This window comes from Mesoplodon densirostris, chromosome 4 (genome assembly GCF_025265405.1).
Source record: "Mesoplodon densirostris isolate mMesDen1 chromosome 4, mMesDen1 primary haplotype, whole genome shotgun sequence".
NCBI lineage: Eukaryota > Metazoa > Chordata > Mammalia > Artiodactyla > Ziphiidae > Mesoplodon > Mesoplodon densirostris.
The window spans coordinates 160,506,852-160,523,425 of NC_082664.1; the positions used below are offsets into that span (position 1 = coordinate 160,506,852).

The 16,574-nt window shown below is 42.2% G+C and overlaps 1 protein-coding gene across 2 annotated transcripts in view; it reads right to left on the bottom strand.

The window, feature by feature from the left end:
* SFMBT2 (Scm like with four mbt domains 2) overlaps nucleotides 1-16,574 on the bottom strand; it is a 205,376-nt gene that overhangs the window by 86,802 nt on the left and 102,000 nt on the right. For both annotated transcript variants that reach the window (XM_060095412.1, XM_060095411.1), the window contains exons 5-7: nucleotides 14,487-14,575; nucleotides 12,583-12,829; nucleotides 4,499-4,596 (exon numbers count right to left, since the gene is read on the bottom strand). In XM_060095412.1, the coding sequence (XP_059951395.1) occupies nucleotides 4,499-4,596; nucleotides 12,583-12,829; nucleotides 14,487-14,575 (434 nt within the window). The remainder of the gene's footprint in view (nucleotides 1-4,498; nucleotides 4,597-12,582; nucleotides 12,830-14,486; nucleotides 14,576-16,574) is intronic.

Sequence of the window (16,574 nt, forward strand, 5' to 3'; positions counted from 1 at the left end):
AACTGAATCACTTTGTTGTACACCTGAAGCTAACAAGCATTGTTAACCAACTAAACTCCAATATAAAATAAAATATTTTTTAAAAAGCAACCATTAATTATAAACAAAATATTGAGGACAGGGAGAATTCTCAAGTACTCCATACAAATAGTAGTCTGATTTCTAACAGAAAAACATTAAAGTGAGGGAAGGAGGCAACTGTATTTTAGAGGAAAATATAAACAATTATGCAACCCTGGAATCGGGTCAAGAGAATTATGTAGAGAATAACTGCTCAATAAACACTTACTGAGTTACTTAATTATTAGTTTAAAATATATGAGGATTATTAATGTTTATATATTTTGAGTCTTAGTATTCATAGTTCTAAATAATAAGTGCATATCCAATTAATCTGTAACTACATTAACTCAAAGTATTTCAAATCAGGGAGTTAAATGCATTTTTCCATTCAATAATTCATCGTATATTTGAGAAATATTTACTGAGTATGACTATAGCCTAGGAGTTATGTTTCACTGAATGAAAGATGTGGGAGTTTACCCTACAGTCCAAGCTACAAGACTTTAAAAAGGGGAGTCCCACATGAAGACGGCTGACTAAAAACACACATTAATTTCACCTCTTCCTAAACTCTAACCAAAATTACAGTAAAGAATTTTAAAGACGCAAAGCCACTTGAACAGAAACTAAAGAATAGAAGCTAAAATGCAGATGAACAAGAAGCAACTAATTTAACATATTCAACAGAGCCAAGTCCCAAGCCTCATACAGAAAAGCTGAGACCCAGCCTAATGAACGGGGCAGGACCTTCAGGAGGCTCAGAAACCGGTAACAGCAGGTATGTCTGAAACTGGGGGTGAGTGGGAGGTGATAGAATAAGATGTGTAGGGACCTGTCTAGGAAGCAGGTGGACCCCAGGTATCCTCCCCTCCCTGACTCTACAGACCAGTGGTCCTCCAGTTTCCTCAGAAGAGGATGAAGCAGGTGGTCCCTGGTCTGTGGATGCAGGAAAATACAAACTCAGCACGGAAACCCCAGGCTCTCTTCTTGCCACTCAGCTCCTAGAATGCGGGCAGCTCAACCTTGAACCCCAGGTTGGAAGTTGAAATTCTCCTCCTTGGAAATCAGCTAAAGAGGAAAAACCATCATACAAAGAAGTAGCCTCCATACAAAGAAGGTCCCCCTACGTGGACCAGTCCTGCCCGCAGCTTTCGAATCTCCCTCTTACTCAAGAGTGCACAAGTCAAGGATTCTCAGATACCCAAGGAAAGCCTCTAGCAAGAAAGTTAGAAACCAAAAGCAACATGGAGGAAACAAACTACTCTGGGAAAAGAAAACTGTAAAAAATCAATACTTCCAACAAGATAAAGTCATGCTTCCAGGCTGCAAGAAGAGGAGGCCATAAACAGAGCAGCATTCAGAGAAAAAGCGCCAGACAAGTGCTCATAAAAACACAACAGCACAAATGAGTGGAGAAAACCTCTGACAGTAGAGCAAAAACAGAGGAGAAAATGAAAACCTGAAATGAAAAGAAGAAGAAAAAATTACATAGCCAGCCCAGGACTACCACCTGGTCACAGATGAAGAAGACAGGTGGAAGAAGAGAGGTGGAAGACGTCATTTTAGAAGAAGCATCCCCAAAATTAAAGGTATGAGTTGCAGACACCCGGGGAACCCTGTGTTCTGGATGGAAACAGACACCTGCAAAGGCCTATCATCGTGAAATTTCACAACAGTGGAGAAAAGGAGAATATAAGATGCCCGAGGAGAACAGGAAAAATGGAGCAATACCTCCAAATTCTTGAGAAAAGTGACAGCAGATCTAGAATTCTATACCCAAACTATCAGGGAAGCGTGAGGACAGAATCAGGATTCTTTCAGTCACTCGAGGTGAGAGGCGAGCAGGCTGCCAGCACTAAGACGCTTTGCTTCGTTTTATCATCTTTGTAAGCTGAGGACAAAACGCCAAAGTAAGCCGGACCCAGACTGTTAACGGCACCTGGCTTGTCCTGACCACACTCTGAACAAGGTCCCAGGGACCCCTCGAGGTCCCGCTGCCTGGAGCAGAAGAGAACATTCAAGTCACTGCACAGAAATGCTGTGCTGGGCCTGTTCTGAGAACCGGAGCCAGACCCGTCCGCATTTCTAAGGGAGGTCCGGTACCTGGAGTTCAAGCTGCAGTTTGGCTGATGACCCAACTAATTCCCTAAGATTAGCTCAGGACTGTGCCTACTCAACTGCCCTGCAAACTCTGTGGGAAAGCGAGGCCGGCTTAGGGCCCAGGCACTGTCCATCCATCCTCCACTCTGGAGAACAGGAAAACACCCTCTCCTGAAACAATCAGGGCTGGTCTTGTTTCTCGTGTTGTCAGAAGTAAGTTGTGTTAATATTAAGGAAAACATACATAGGTAGCAATACTACAAGGAGAGGCAAGGAAATGGTTAACACCAAAGTTAGGGAGCTGGTTACCCAGAGCCAGGAAAGAGGATGGGGAAAGGTCAGGTGGAGGGATGCTAACGGACCCGCAACTTCCCGTGTCTAGACAGGGGGCAGGGGGGATTTGTATTTCCACTATATCACTCTGTGAACTCCTCACATGTATATTTCAAATGTATGTGTATAATATATTCCAAAATAAATATATTGATACTTTATTTTGAAATAAAATTTATTTTCTCAAGGGCAAGGAACATGATCAGATTTATACATTTAAAATATCACTAAGGGAAGCAACCTAACTGTCCATCAAGAGATGAATGGATAGAGAAGGTGTGATGTATACACACACAGAACACTACTCAGCCATAAAAAAGAATGAAATGCCATCTGCAGCAACATGGATGGACCTAGAGATGATCATACTAAGTGAAGTAAGTCAGACAAAGACAAATATTGTATGATATCACTTATACGTGGAATCTAAAAAAGTGATACAAACGAATTTATTTACAAAACAGAAATAGACTCACAGGCATCAAAAACAAACTTACGGTTACCAAAGGGGAAACTAGGGGAGGGATAAATTAGGAGTTTGGGATTGACAGATACACACTACTATATATCTAACAGATAAACAACAACAAGGCCCTACTGTATAGCACAGAGAACTATACTCAGTATCTTGTAATAACCTATAATGGAGAAGAATCTGAAAAAGAATACATATATACACACACACACACATATATGTATAACTGAATCACTGTGCTGCACACCTGAGACATACAACATTGTAACTCAACTCTACTTCAATAAAGGTGTTTTTTTAATATCACCAAGGCCACTGGGAAAAGACAGTGGACACCAGCTGTAGAGGTCAAACGAGTGACAAGAGTGGTGGGCTGGCTTCCGAAGAGGCAGTGGAGCCAGTTCACAGAAGAGTAAATGCTCTTTTTCTTAATTTTTATTTTTATTTTATTTTTTGCAGGAAAGGAGGAGGAAAAAGAAGTTATCTGGTCAGTTAGCAAAAAATAAAAAGCCCAAGATAATGTCGCATGATCAGTGTGATTATTACTGCTAATAATAATTTAATAATTATTTTCAGAAGAGGTCTTAAGTCCAATGTTGCCAATGAGAAAAGTGCGGAACAAGAGTATCGGTGATTCACCCTGCTAGGTTAAGGTTCTGAGCGAGGACTTCCCCGTAAGTAAAATCCAGGAAGCCAACGCCCCAGTCCGAGCCTCACACACTCCTGCCTCTAGGCGGTACCTAGACACCGTTTTAATTTCATTTTCCACATGAAACTTCTACGGCCCTGCAGAAATGTGCCCGCTAGGAACTGAAAAGCAGGTTTACGTCAGCCCACCACGAGCCCATCCACAAGTCTCCCAGGAAACGGTCCATGTAGAGCTGTTTCCCACCTACTCGAGCTCCAAATAGGAAGAGACCGTTTTATGGGTCCCTCTTGCTAGAGGGATCACTCCTGCCCAGAACTTAATATTCTACACATCATATAAATTTTAAGCATAATTTTTAAGAGTTTTAAGAACTAGGTGACCTAATTCAGTCGTGGTACATTTCTTTCATTGTCTAATAGAGGAAGGCCTACTACCCAACAGATACTCATATGAGTTTCTCAAGCCATCAAGAGAAGCATCATTTTCTATCATCTTTACCGAGCAAATACCAAAATTAGACTTGCTCCATTTTCTTTAGTTTCTTTGGTAAGCAGTGAGAGGGTGAAAATGAGATTTCCATAATAATATAAGATGGAGAAAAAAAATGTAAACCTGAAAAAAAATTTAATAAGATTCAAATTACCTTATAATATCCTTATTAATTACTTGATAAAAGATTTTAAGCATTATCTTGGAATATGGGTATTTGGGAGGATTACAAAACAGAGCAAAATGGAACAGATAACATTTTAAACACTTTAAATGAACACCGGCCAAGAAGGTAGCTTTTTAAATAGTGGGAAATAATTTGATATGGGCAACTTTTTACAGTTTATTCTCGAAAAGAGGAGAAAAACTGCTATGAATCTACGTCTTACCTTAAACACTTCCATTGGAAGAGGAAAGTTAGCAGCATCAATAAGGGATTTCTCCAGAGCACATTTCCACTCTGAGTCCATCTTCAAATGATAGATTTCTGTATCAACAGCAAATCACATAAGAGTTTAAGGGCTGAAATGTTCTACTGGGTGGTTCTTTCTCGGATTTTATCTTCTCAGGATTTCATAATAACTTGGCAGGCGCAGCAACCCTAAGAATTCACACCCTGCCCGCCATAAAAGGCCACCTGCTAAAGAGATTTCCTGAAATTAAATAGCAATTTGGGATTCTGCGATCAGAAATGAAGAATAAACTTAACAGGGCTCTTCTTCAGGGAATATATGCATGCATTCTGGGCATAATTTAATAGTATAAATCACATTAACCACACTCCATCCATCCACTGCCCCGAATTCCATTCCATCACCTGGGAAGTAATATCCATGGATGAAGAACTTATTATCTGATAAATTTCCAAACTAGAAAAGACTCTTGTCTGGTGTTTTCAGTTATTACAGCCTATTTTTCACTAAATCTCTAAGCTCTCATATGCTAAAAATAGTCCGCGTTTAAGTCAGGAAATTATGAAAAGGTAAATTAAAATTTACCAACCAAGTCTAATATTTACACTTGAAATGTTGCTAACACGTCACGTTGCCCATGTTTTCCCCCAGGCAGTGGGGGGGAAGGGATTTACGAAAGGTGGTTACACTGTCTGAATACAAAATTAAAAGAACAAAATTGTTGAGCACTGTTTTTACCGACTGCTGAAACTGCAGGGGAATTTTATGATCTGATCTCAACAGATTTAAGACCTTATCAAAATAGGATTTGCAGAAGCACTCACTTGGAGTAGATATGTTTATACCTTCCCTATATCAACCCAGGCTACTTCAGACAGACAGCTAGGATATGAATATGAATTTAAGCACAGTTAAAAGGCAACATTAAGCCTTTGGGGCTATATTTTTAATTTCTTGCATGTCTGCTTTTTAGCAGGCGGCCATATATTTTGATGATCATAGCTTCTGAACTCACCTTGAGCTTGAAGCACCTGTGTTTCAGCAGTTTACTTAGTCTTTTCAGACTATCATAATTATGGTTAGGTGAGAGATGCTGTCAGAAGGAGTCAAGGTATCAATGCCCTGCCCACCATCCCTCGTTGTCAGACACACCAAGTCACATAAAGGACAATTAATGACAAGATAGGCTCTACTTGTGTATAGTATCTGTAATTCTTTCTAGCCTTTTATTTATGCTCTTACACCGCTGCAGAATTTTTTCCCCCAATTTGGCGTTTCTCTATCAGAGACAAAATAGCCTGTAATTCTTCTTGGTATACATGTTTGGGGGAACACAGTGAGGTCCCCCCAACAAACACCTCTACAGAGAATGAATGAATGGTCCCTCCAACCTCCACGGGTGGGGGGGTCCTGAGGGAGAAACCGCTTATCACAGAGTCCCACAAAGGAGGAAGAAGGACCAATTCACGGAGCCCTACAAATTGTCCCGAGACGGTGAGGCAGATTCCCTGGAATATACCAGTGGTTCAGCTCAGGGGCACTGCATCAACGTCTCGGTGAAAAGGGAAGGCAATTCGGGATTCTAGGAAGCAAAGCCCAGAGGACACCAAAGGCAGCAGTTCAAGACGGGGTCAGGAGGGAAACAATAAACAAGACCCTGGACTTCCTCAGTAGAACAGAAACAAATCCACTCTTCCAGGGTTCTGGAAGCAGGTCGATGGGGAGTTCAAGCTCGACATGGTAGTAAAAGGAGAACCAAGTCATGGAAAAGGATGGTGACCTCCAAAGACAAGGTCAAAGGAAGGGTCTGCAGACATACAGGGGATAGAAAAAGGGAAGAGGAAGTGTTGGTGCCCAAGCTCCCACAGTCTGTAACTGAGGTCTCTGGGGGGGGAAGGGAAGCCCCTGAGGCAGAGAAGAGGGTAAAAGATGAACGGCTTAAGAATTACCCAAGGCCAGAGCCATGAAAACCCAACATGGTCAGCTCCAAACTCAGAACTGAGTGAGGAGACAGGCAGCCCCCAGAGGGATGCTCATAGCCTCTCCTGACACCTGGACTCACACACACTGGCAGAGCAGGACTGGACCAGCCACATCATCCTAGAAGGCTGCATCCACCTGATGCCACGTCTGTTCCACCAAACCAAAGACAAGTAGCCTAAGAAGCCTGGTGCTTGGATCTGAATATGCCCCCCTCCCCCAAAATTCATATGTTGAAACATCTAAGGTGATGGCATTAAGAGGTGGGGCCTTTGAGAGGTGATGAGGTCATGAGGATGGAGCCCCTATGATGAGATTACAGTGCTTATAAAAGAGACCCCAGAGAGCTCCCTCGCCCCTTCCTCCAGGTGAGGACACAGTGAGAAGACGCTGTCTATGAACCAGGAAGTGGGTCCTCAACAGACACTGAATCTGCTGTTACCTTGATCTTGGACATCCAGCCTCCAGAACTGTAAGAAATCAACGCCTGCTGTTTATAAGCCACCCAGTCTGTGGTGTTGTGTTACAGCAGCCTGAATACGTGAGGACCCCCAGGAAGTCTCACGGGACTTTTATCTCTGTCCTACAATCTTAAGCTTTGTCTTCGTGCTGCGGGTGTTGAATCCTAATATGGAATTTAACCCCACGGCAGGGCATACTCCTTGTCTTCAAAGGTGAAAAGCAACTGCAGTTTTGTCAGTACGCTCAACCACCTGCAGAAGCTAAACACCTCCTAGTTTCAATAAGCAGAGAACAACAGTCCATGCGTGTGTTTCATTAGACAGAGAGGCACTTGGTTACGCCAGCAAATTTATGGACAATAAATAGCACCATTAAAAGAACATAAAACAGGTTCTTAAAGTGATCGTGTTGCAGGTAATTTAATAGAGTGTATCATGTCAATTTCTGTTGGTGGGAAGTAATAAGCAATTAAAACCTGTCCTGATTCATCTTTAACTAGAAGCCTGAGTGAAAACGAGGTGTCCCCCTCTGTGCATGTTGGCAGTCCATCTCACAGAGAGTGTGGCAGGAAGAGGAGTGAGCAAAATCATCATCTCTCAGCCTCGGGTGATCGAAGGCCTGGAGGGGTGATCCCCTTTATTCATGCACCTCACACCCTCCTCTCCTTCCTTCGCCACCAGGCTCTGACCAGTAAGGAAAGGCTCATCTATGCTTCTTAATAGACACTGGGAAGTGCTATGGACTGAATGCTTGTGTCCTTCCAAAATTAGTATGTTGAAGCCCTAATCTCTCAATGCCATGGTACTCTGGGAGGTAATTAGGTTTAGATGGGGTCATGAGGGTGGGACCCCCATGATGGGATTAGTGCCCTGGTAAAAGGAAACACCAAAGAGCTCTCTTTCAAGTGCATGCTTGCTCTCTCTCAATACCCCATAGATATAGATACAGATACAGATATAGATATATACATCTCCATGCACACATAAAAAGGAGGCTGGGAGACTTCCCTGGTGGTCTAGTGGTTAAGGCTCCATGCTTCCAGTGCAAGGCACATGGGTTCGATCACTGATCAGGGAATAAGATTCCACATGCTGTGCAGCATGGCCAAAAGATTTAACAAAAAAAAAAAAAAAAAAAAAAAAAAAAGAAGAGGCCAGCTGAGGACCCGGCAAGAAGGTGGCCATCTACAAATCACGAAGAGAGCCCTCACCAGTACTCAACCATGCTGATGCCCTAATCTTGGACTTCAATCCTCCAGAACCGTGGATTTGTGTTTTTCAAGCCCCCTCCCCCCATCAATGGTATTTCGTTAAGGTAGCCTGAGCTAAAACAAACAACAACAACTCTTTTTGAATGAGAAATAGTTCAAGTAAGAAGCATCTGAATTAGATGATTAGAAACTTCTGGCTCTAGAAACTACCTAAAATAGAAAGAAAAGGGGGGAAAATGGTTGACATAAAGATTATGAAGGGAAAAAATATACAAAAGAATATAGAGATAAGGATTTCTCTTAAACTTCAAAAAGTTTCATCTCTTTAGTTTCTGCAAAACCATGTCAGATTCTACCTTGCTTTCTAAACATCCAAAAATATGAAAGCAGGTGGGGCCTCTAAATGACCCCTGACCTCAATGACCTACTTAAATTTCTTAGAAGATCAAATATAATCTTAAAACTCTGATCACAGATTGAATATTTAGAAAATACCAATCACCTTAGTAATACTTAACAGCACAGCCAATGTATGATTATCCCCATTTTACAGATGTAAAAACTGAGGTTCAAAGTAGAGTAACTTGCCCAGAAGCTCTGTAGCCAGTGACAGAAGTAGAAAGAGAGGCTGACTTGAACCCTGACTCCAAGCCCATGTTCCTTCCACTCTGTTGGGTTTCTCAAGCTCTGTTCATACATGGACCCTTTTAAAGGAAGAAATTCTCATCCTGAACCCCACAGACCACATTCCCGTGCATCTTATATCCTGGAGCCGTCCTGGGTGCTAAACAAGAGATCACATCTCTACTTGCTCAGAAGCCCCCCTAACACTTCAGGGGAAAGAGGACAGTACAGTCCTCCTTGTGTGGAGGTGCCTCCACCTGGGCTCTCACCTCCAAATTGGCTTCCAAATCCCCATCAATTATTTGGCTCCTGGAAGGTGGACTTGGCTGGTTCCTTCCTTCTGTCTAGACACACCCGAGTTTTTATTCAGTCAACTCACTCAACACATATTTACTGAGCACCTACTATGTGCTGGGGAGGGTGTCAGGGAACACAGCAGAGAATGGGTCCCACACTTTCAGTTTCAGTGGTGAGTGAAATCCTCTCATCCAAGGTCTGGATGAAGTGGGGGCGTGGTAAAGCAGCATTCCAAAAGAGGGGACACGCATAGAAAGCTCGAGGAACACAGAGAAGGCCACAGGACAGGAAAATAAATAAATGAGGGGAGGCGTTAGGGGTACACAGCTGGAAAAGCAGCTCCAGGTCTGTCTAATCATGATTTGCCTTCCATTCAGCACTGAAGAAAAGGCACCCGTGGATTCCCAGTCCTGTCCTGATAACGCCTGAATCACTAAGGACCACGGGAAGCCACTGCCCCTCCCATGATTATTGTCATTTTACCCTCTTCCATTCCCTCACCTGGTCTTCACTGAAGCTGGACTCCACCTACCCCAGCAGCACTGCAATCCTGATGGTGGGTCGAGAGGGGCAAGGTGGCTTTGCCCCTCTTTCTAACCTCCCATTCCCCCACCCCGTGTCCTCTGATTCCATCCAAAGATGGGATGCAGGCTTCTCGCTGGCGGACAGCATAAAAGCCAGCACCTTCTCCTCCAGTGTTTGAAGACTGACTAGCCAGCTACTTTCTGTCACCTATTTCTATACCTCTGTTCACACCAAACATTTGAGAAATACTGTGTCCTGCAAGAAGTAGAAAGAATAAGGAAAGGAAAGGAGAAGCTATGATTACTTTCAGCAAAGGTGTTGATGTCAGCACAGTGAAGAGGGCATCGAGAGTAGGCTGACCTGGCACGGCCTCACTCTCAAAGTCCAGTCAGCCCTCCCAGCCCACGGGTCCTGAATATTCCACCTGCAGTGGGTGGAACCCATGGATGGAAGAAACCACAGATGGAGGAGCCCACGAACATGGAACCTGGGAAGGGGAAAGCACAGGTGCAGAACACCTCCAACCCTCAGATGCAGAAGGCCAACTGTACTGTGCTGTTTTATACAAAGGACTTGAGCATCCCTGGATTTTGGTATCCTCGGGGTCCTGGGACCAATCCCCCGTGGATGCCGAGGGACGACTCTATACCCAAGGTCTCTCTTACCTGCTCTCCTCCCCAACCCTTCCAGCACCAGTCAATGATGAACACTTTTCATTTACTTAAGCGTGTTTGGGAATAAGAAAAAACAGCCTAGTATTTTCTATGCAAGTGTGAAATTTTACTCCCACCTAGATTTCATTCAAGGAAAGAGCCCTATCATCTAAGTTTAACAAGTCACACTGGGTTCTGAAATTAATTTACGCAAAGGATTGGGTTCTGTTCCTGTGTGTAAAACCTGGGTGATTAATTGCCTTCCCGGGTGTTGCTCTGCTGAATCAGGTAGGAGGAGAATTCAGTGTTCATCTTGTAACTACTGCATCTGAAGAACTGAGTCACATTTGGGGGTGTCCTTTCACCTTTTAATTTCTTCTTCCCACCCATAGCCTTTCCTGCAGGCAATTTTTTTTTTTTGCCATTGCCATCAGGACTTATTGCTTGAAACAAAAAGTCTCCTGATGTGTTTTGTCTGACCAAGATCCATTTTAAACCTACAGTACCCCAAATTAAGTTTAGCTGCCGACAATTTAAATGTTGGGAAGATAACTTCTTGATGATGAATGCCTTTTCCAAAGTCTTTAATGCTTCAGTGAAATGGACAATTCCAGAAAATTACTAAGGTGAGTAAACACAATTTATTCTTGTCTTATAAAGACATCAAATTATCTAAAGGAAGAGAGAGAACTCTCCTATGGAAATATTTCCTTAGTTTCTGCAGGGACACGTTCCATTCTGGCTGCTGAGTACGAGTCCACGATGTCATAGGAAGGGCACATTGCACAGAACCTAAGAGCCAGTAGTAATCCTTTGCTTTGCTATAAAGTTTTACACTGGCAAATATATTTTTCTTAAAATTTATAAAGCAATTAGATACTGAGCTAAGACTTATACACCCAACTTTCTGCACAGAGTAAATTTCTCCTGCTAGGTTATGAATCCCAAGGCAAACGTGAGCTTAGATCTCTTCTCACAAAACTGACAGGCCCTTCGTTTGTAATCATATCCCCACATTACTCAGGGTATAAATGGATTTCCTGGCTGCTTCTCAAAACGTTGACAACAATAATACTAATAAAATACCATGTTCTATGTCTATATGCCTGTCAAATTCAACTCAAATGCAAACACATGACACACAGAACCAAGACGTTTTTTCAATTAAAGCCCTTGACTGACGGAAAAGGGAAATATAACGCCTCAGCTTCATGTCTTCAAGACTAACACTGGCAACTAAGATGGGAGGAAAAAAAACCTCTGGCAATTTTAATGAAGGAAAGAGCCAAGTCTTTGCTTCCAATAAACCTGTGAAATTGACCAGAATGAAAATCAGCAAATTTGGGAAGAAAGGAGTATTCCTTCCTTGGCATCTTTAATTCCATAAGAATACAACATTTTTGTTCTGAAGCTACATATCGAAAGGTTTGTAAGGCCAGTCAGAGGCAGCAGGGGGAATTGGATGGAAGAGGGAGGGGACCCGGGAATTTGAATTACAGCACGTTCCTCCTACAAACTGGGTGATCTTGGACGAGTAGCTTAAACTCAGTCTCAAATTTTCTCTGCTGTAAAAGGAAACAGTCACATGAAATAGTTTTTTGGAATCAAAATAAACATCAGAGCAGATGTAAAATCACCTGGCATGTAGTAAACATTCAAGAATGGTTCTTTCATAAACATTGAGATCTTTGCCCAGTTAGGTATGTCAGGAAGAATAATGCACTCTTCTACCCAATTAAGTCTCTGGAAAGTCATCTGACAAGGTATTTGAAGCTACTTAAAAATCTATGATATGCCAGGAAAAAGAGCATGATGATTTTCTCTTTGCTATTTCCAGGTCAGGACAGATAACATAATGATAAGCATTTGGTTTGGATATTCAGATGGATGGATGGATGGACGGATGGATGGGTGGATGGATGATGGATGGCTGGGTGAGTGGATGGGTGGACGGGCAGAAGTACAAAGACTTTAGAACCTACTCGCAAGACTATCAAATTCCTAAAGAAAAATAGAGAATATCACCAAGCCCCACTCTAGTGTGTGTTTCATTTCCAAACCATTGATTCCAAAGGAACCAGATCAACTTCTCCATAGCCTCCAGCTCTGCTTTCTCATTTTTGAATGCTATTCATAGAAGTCTTGGGTTCTATTTGCTACACAAAGCATTTGAAGTTAAATTGCTTCATATCCACAAGTACAGATGTAAAAGACACCACAGAGCTAATACATTTTCCAGAGAGACATCCAGGAAAATAATCACATCTCTTTCTAAAACGCTTGAGAGCAGCCAAAGCTCTGGCCCTTACCTGAAGGTGGGTCCATTCTGTATTTATTCTCTTGACACCAACCAACTGGTCGAAGTCTGTAATCCAAGTAAAACAACCACTGGTCATAGGATTCAGTGTCCTCCAATCCCACATAGCGAAGGCGTAATCTTCCTCCAACATTCTCAATCACACTAACTATCCAGTACTGAAAAGGGCTCTGAGAATCCTGGAGCTCTATTAAGGAATCAACTGTAATGAGGTCTATAGGGCCTTTCCCTCGCAGAGGCTGTTTAAACAGAAGCAAAACTCCTTATTTTAAACTTTATTTTAAGGTTCTCATGGAAACAGATGACAGCAGAAGATAATATTTTTTCACACCATCATCCAAGCTACTGGCAAACAGTCTGGTGTTTCCCTCCACCCCACTGCCCCCGCCCTCCCCTCCCCTCCCCTCCCGCGCACACATCCATTATACCCGACTCCATATCCAACAACAAAGCCACAAGTAAATAGAAAATGACAGTTTGTGCTAAGTTCTCACCAAACAAATCACCCTTCCCAGATAAAACTGCATTTGTGAGGAACGAGGGTGCTTTTAAGAAGCGTTACACCAAATTTGCCTTGAGCTAGAAAACATGCGGTAGCGAAATGTCTGCTCTTCCCATAGACGGACACATCTGATATGGGGCGATCAATTTATACCTTGACTCAGCAGACATTTATCTTACGATGGCCCCACTGTCATAATCAGGACACTCTCGTACTTTGATTACGTGAGTAATGCATGAATATGTGTAGAGGACATTTTTGATGAATGCCTAATACACATTAATAATCAGCTAAATTAGGCTATTGTGTAATTTGTACACTTAACCCCATAGTTGGTTTACAAAATATATATAACACCTGCCCCATTTAAGCAACCTTCTTAGCACATGTTTGCACAGGAAAAGGGTGTTTGTTCAGCCAGCCTTGCAGGCAAATATGTTTGAAAAAATTTAACAGAGTAAAACAATTTGTTCTTTTGAAAGGGTGAACAATCATCATTTTGATTTGTCAACCAAACAATTAAAGTAGTAGCCACTGAGATACAAAACTACATTAGGCAAAAATCATCACAAAACAAAACCAGATGACTGTATATTAGACCGTGGTGTTCCAAAATATCAATAGCATTTATGACAGGTGAGAAATTTATGGTTAATGTTAAGAGAATAATGAGATTGTCAAAATCCACGCTGTATTCTTGGTCATTCATTGTGGTCTCCCCTTTATCAGGGGAATTCTTCAAACAGATTTGGTGACTTAATAATTATTTATAACAGTATATTTCTCTTCCTGTTCTAGAATATAAATATTAAAATGTTTTATGATAAAATTATTTTCATATTACCATGAAGATTGCAGATTAAACTGGTTTTACTTCAGTACCTTAAAATGACCTTAACCACATTTAAATATGGTTAGCCATTTCTATTACTTAACGTGTACGTGTTTAAATTTCGGCATAATGCCTCGGAATGCAATAGTTAATGGAACCATTTATCAATACATTTTGAGACTACACCCCAGCACATATATGCTTAGTCATCACCTCTACAAAACAGTTATTCTACAGGATTTTATATACATTCACTAACATAAGATAGAGTCTTAAACATACAGCATAGTGGATACCTATCCTAACATGTTATTATTTTAAAATGTGTTCAAATAAAAGCAAATTTTCCACTTATTGATTGGACCAAAGGTGAAGATTCGTCAGTGCCATTAGAATCAGTAACCTAAGTAATTTGGGAAAGGACAGGAAGTTATGCTATTTGGACACCGATATCCATGTGGACGCATGTACCCGCAGAAGGATATATGCAAAGGTGCTCTTAGGTGTGAGCTCATGTAACTGTGCTGCTTCAGACAGAGAATAGCTGGATAACAATACATACACCTTCTAGGAGGCTGGCTGGGGCCGTCCGGGAACCAGTCAAATCACGAATGAGAAATTCTGTCCAGTCCGTGTACTTCTCTTTGATTGCTGGTGAGACAAAGGAGAGAAAAAAAAAACACACTTCAACAAATCAGTGGAGCTTTCAACATGTTAAAATCCGAGCACTGTTCTGTACACATGTGTTCTTTCATGACTTTTCTTCGTTTTAAATGCCGTGCTTAAATGAAGTACTAAAATGGCAACAACAATCTGTCAGCAGTGGGTGACTTCACACCTACCACGTGCCTAGATTTTGCTGGGCACCAAGGAGATGAAAGAATGTGAAGCCCTGAAGTCTTATCATCTGTTCAGAAACTTCTGTAAACAACAAAGAAGAGGGACTTCCCTGACAGTCCAGTGGTTAGGACTCCACGCTTCCAATGCAGGGGGGAGGGTTCAAGCCCTCGTCAGGGAACTACGATCCCGCATGCCGCGCGGCGCAGCCCAAAAAAAGAAAATTAATTAATTAACCATTAAGAAAAAAATTATTTTGAAAAAGCCTAGAAAATATTCCAAAGCACAGAATTTAGGAGGTTCCAAGAAGAAACAGCTCCATGAGGGTGCTTTATTTATTTCCAGGTGGGAAAATAAAGCCAGGCTCTGAATTATATAAAGATTTATTATACAGGCAGAGAAGAGGAAGAAGGGATTTGCAGGCTGAGAGGAACAGCATATGCTAATGAGAGTGATGGAGGGAGGAGATGAAGAAAGTGCAGCCCTCGGACACACGGCCTGGCCTGAGCACAGAGCATTGGGAAATCATGGAATAAAACGGTGGACAGCCAGAAAGCCAGCACACACGTTTAATAAACAGGAAACCTCTGTATAAGATGAATCTGAAAATAGCATAAAGGCTTGAAGGGAAACAAAGGAAGCTAACGGCAGAGAAGCCAAGGTAGAGGCCGCTGTCTGGGGCCCCGAACAGCGGTGAGAGCACTGCATTTGAGACATCTTTTGCAAAAGAAATATCGGCCTTTGGAAGCCAGCATTCTACAAGTGCTTCAAACCCAAGACTTGAGAAAAATGTAACTTCTTGGCATAGCTCCCAGGCTACAGATGTCCCAAAGCTAAGGTTACAGGCACCCCTGGGAGAGGCCCCAAGCCTTCTCAGGGCATCACAGGATTCACAACCTCGGCCACATGAGAACAGCACACTGGCCCAGACTCCCATCCACCCACTGTGATACCGACCTTCACATCCCATGAAGACCAGAGGACCCAGGAGCACTGCCCAAGGTACCACATTCAATACATAGCCTCTGTGAAAGGTTCAAGACCCAAGCAGTTCATAGATTGTTTAGGTTCTTTCAAAGCAAGATGCAACCATTTCTAGCTCAAACCTAAAGGAACAGAGTTATTACCCAAGGGAAAGAGGCCACACCGGTGGTGGGAAAAGCAAGCTCACGGTGTGGTGAAGACCTGGACTCTGAGCTGGGCTCTGCCATCACTGGCTACATGACTTTGAGTAATTCACCCAATTTCTCTTCGACTCTTTCCTCTAGTGTTACAACATTTTGCTTGTGGGATGCTATAAGAATTAAAGAAGATACACCTGTCAGAAAAATATAACCATACCTGGCACATCTATGCAATTAATAAATAACAACCCTAGTTTTGTTATAAGTATATACTGAGTTATTACACATTCTCACCAGATAGTTTTTATTGATTCCCACAAACTGAAGATGGAAACTTTCAACATGCTTTGGCAGATCTGCCAACAGCTTAGGGATCAGTGGCAGCAACCTGCTGTTTCAATCACTAACCTGCAGCTCAGTCAATATCTCCCACCATCACCCATTACTGATCATAAGACCAAGAGAAACATCAAAATGGAAGGGATTCAAGCAAGACGAAAGGGATTCGGGCAAAGTTGGAAAGCCCAGCTTTGGGTGGGACAACAATGTCCTAGACCTGGACCCACTTAGCAAAGAGCAACCCACCTCTTCAACATCTCTTACTACTCGGGATTTTTTTCCTCAAATAAAATACCATCTTCTACATACATACTTATAAGGAAATGCATATATTTGGGGCAAAAACTGTA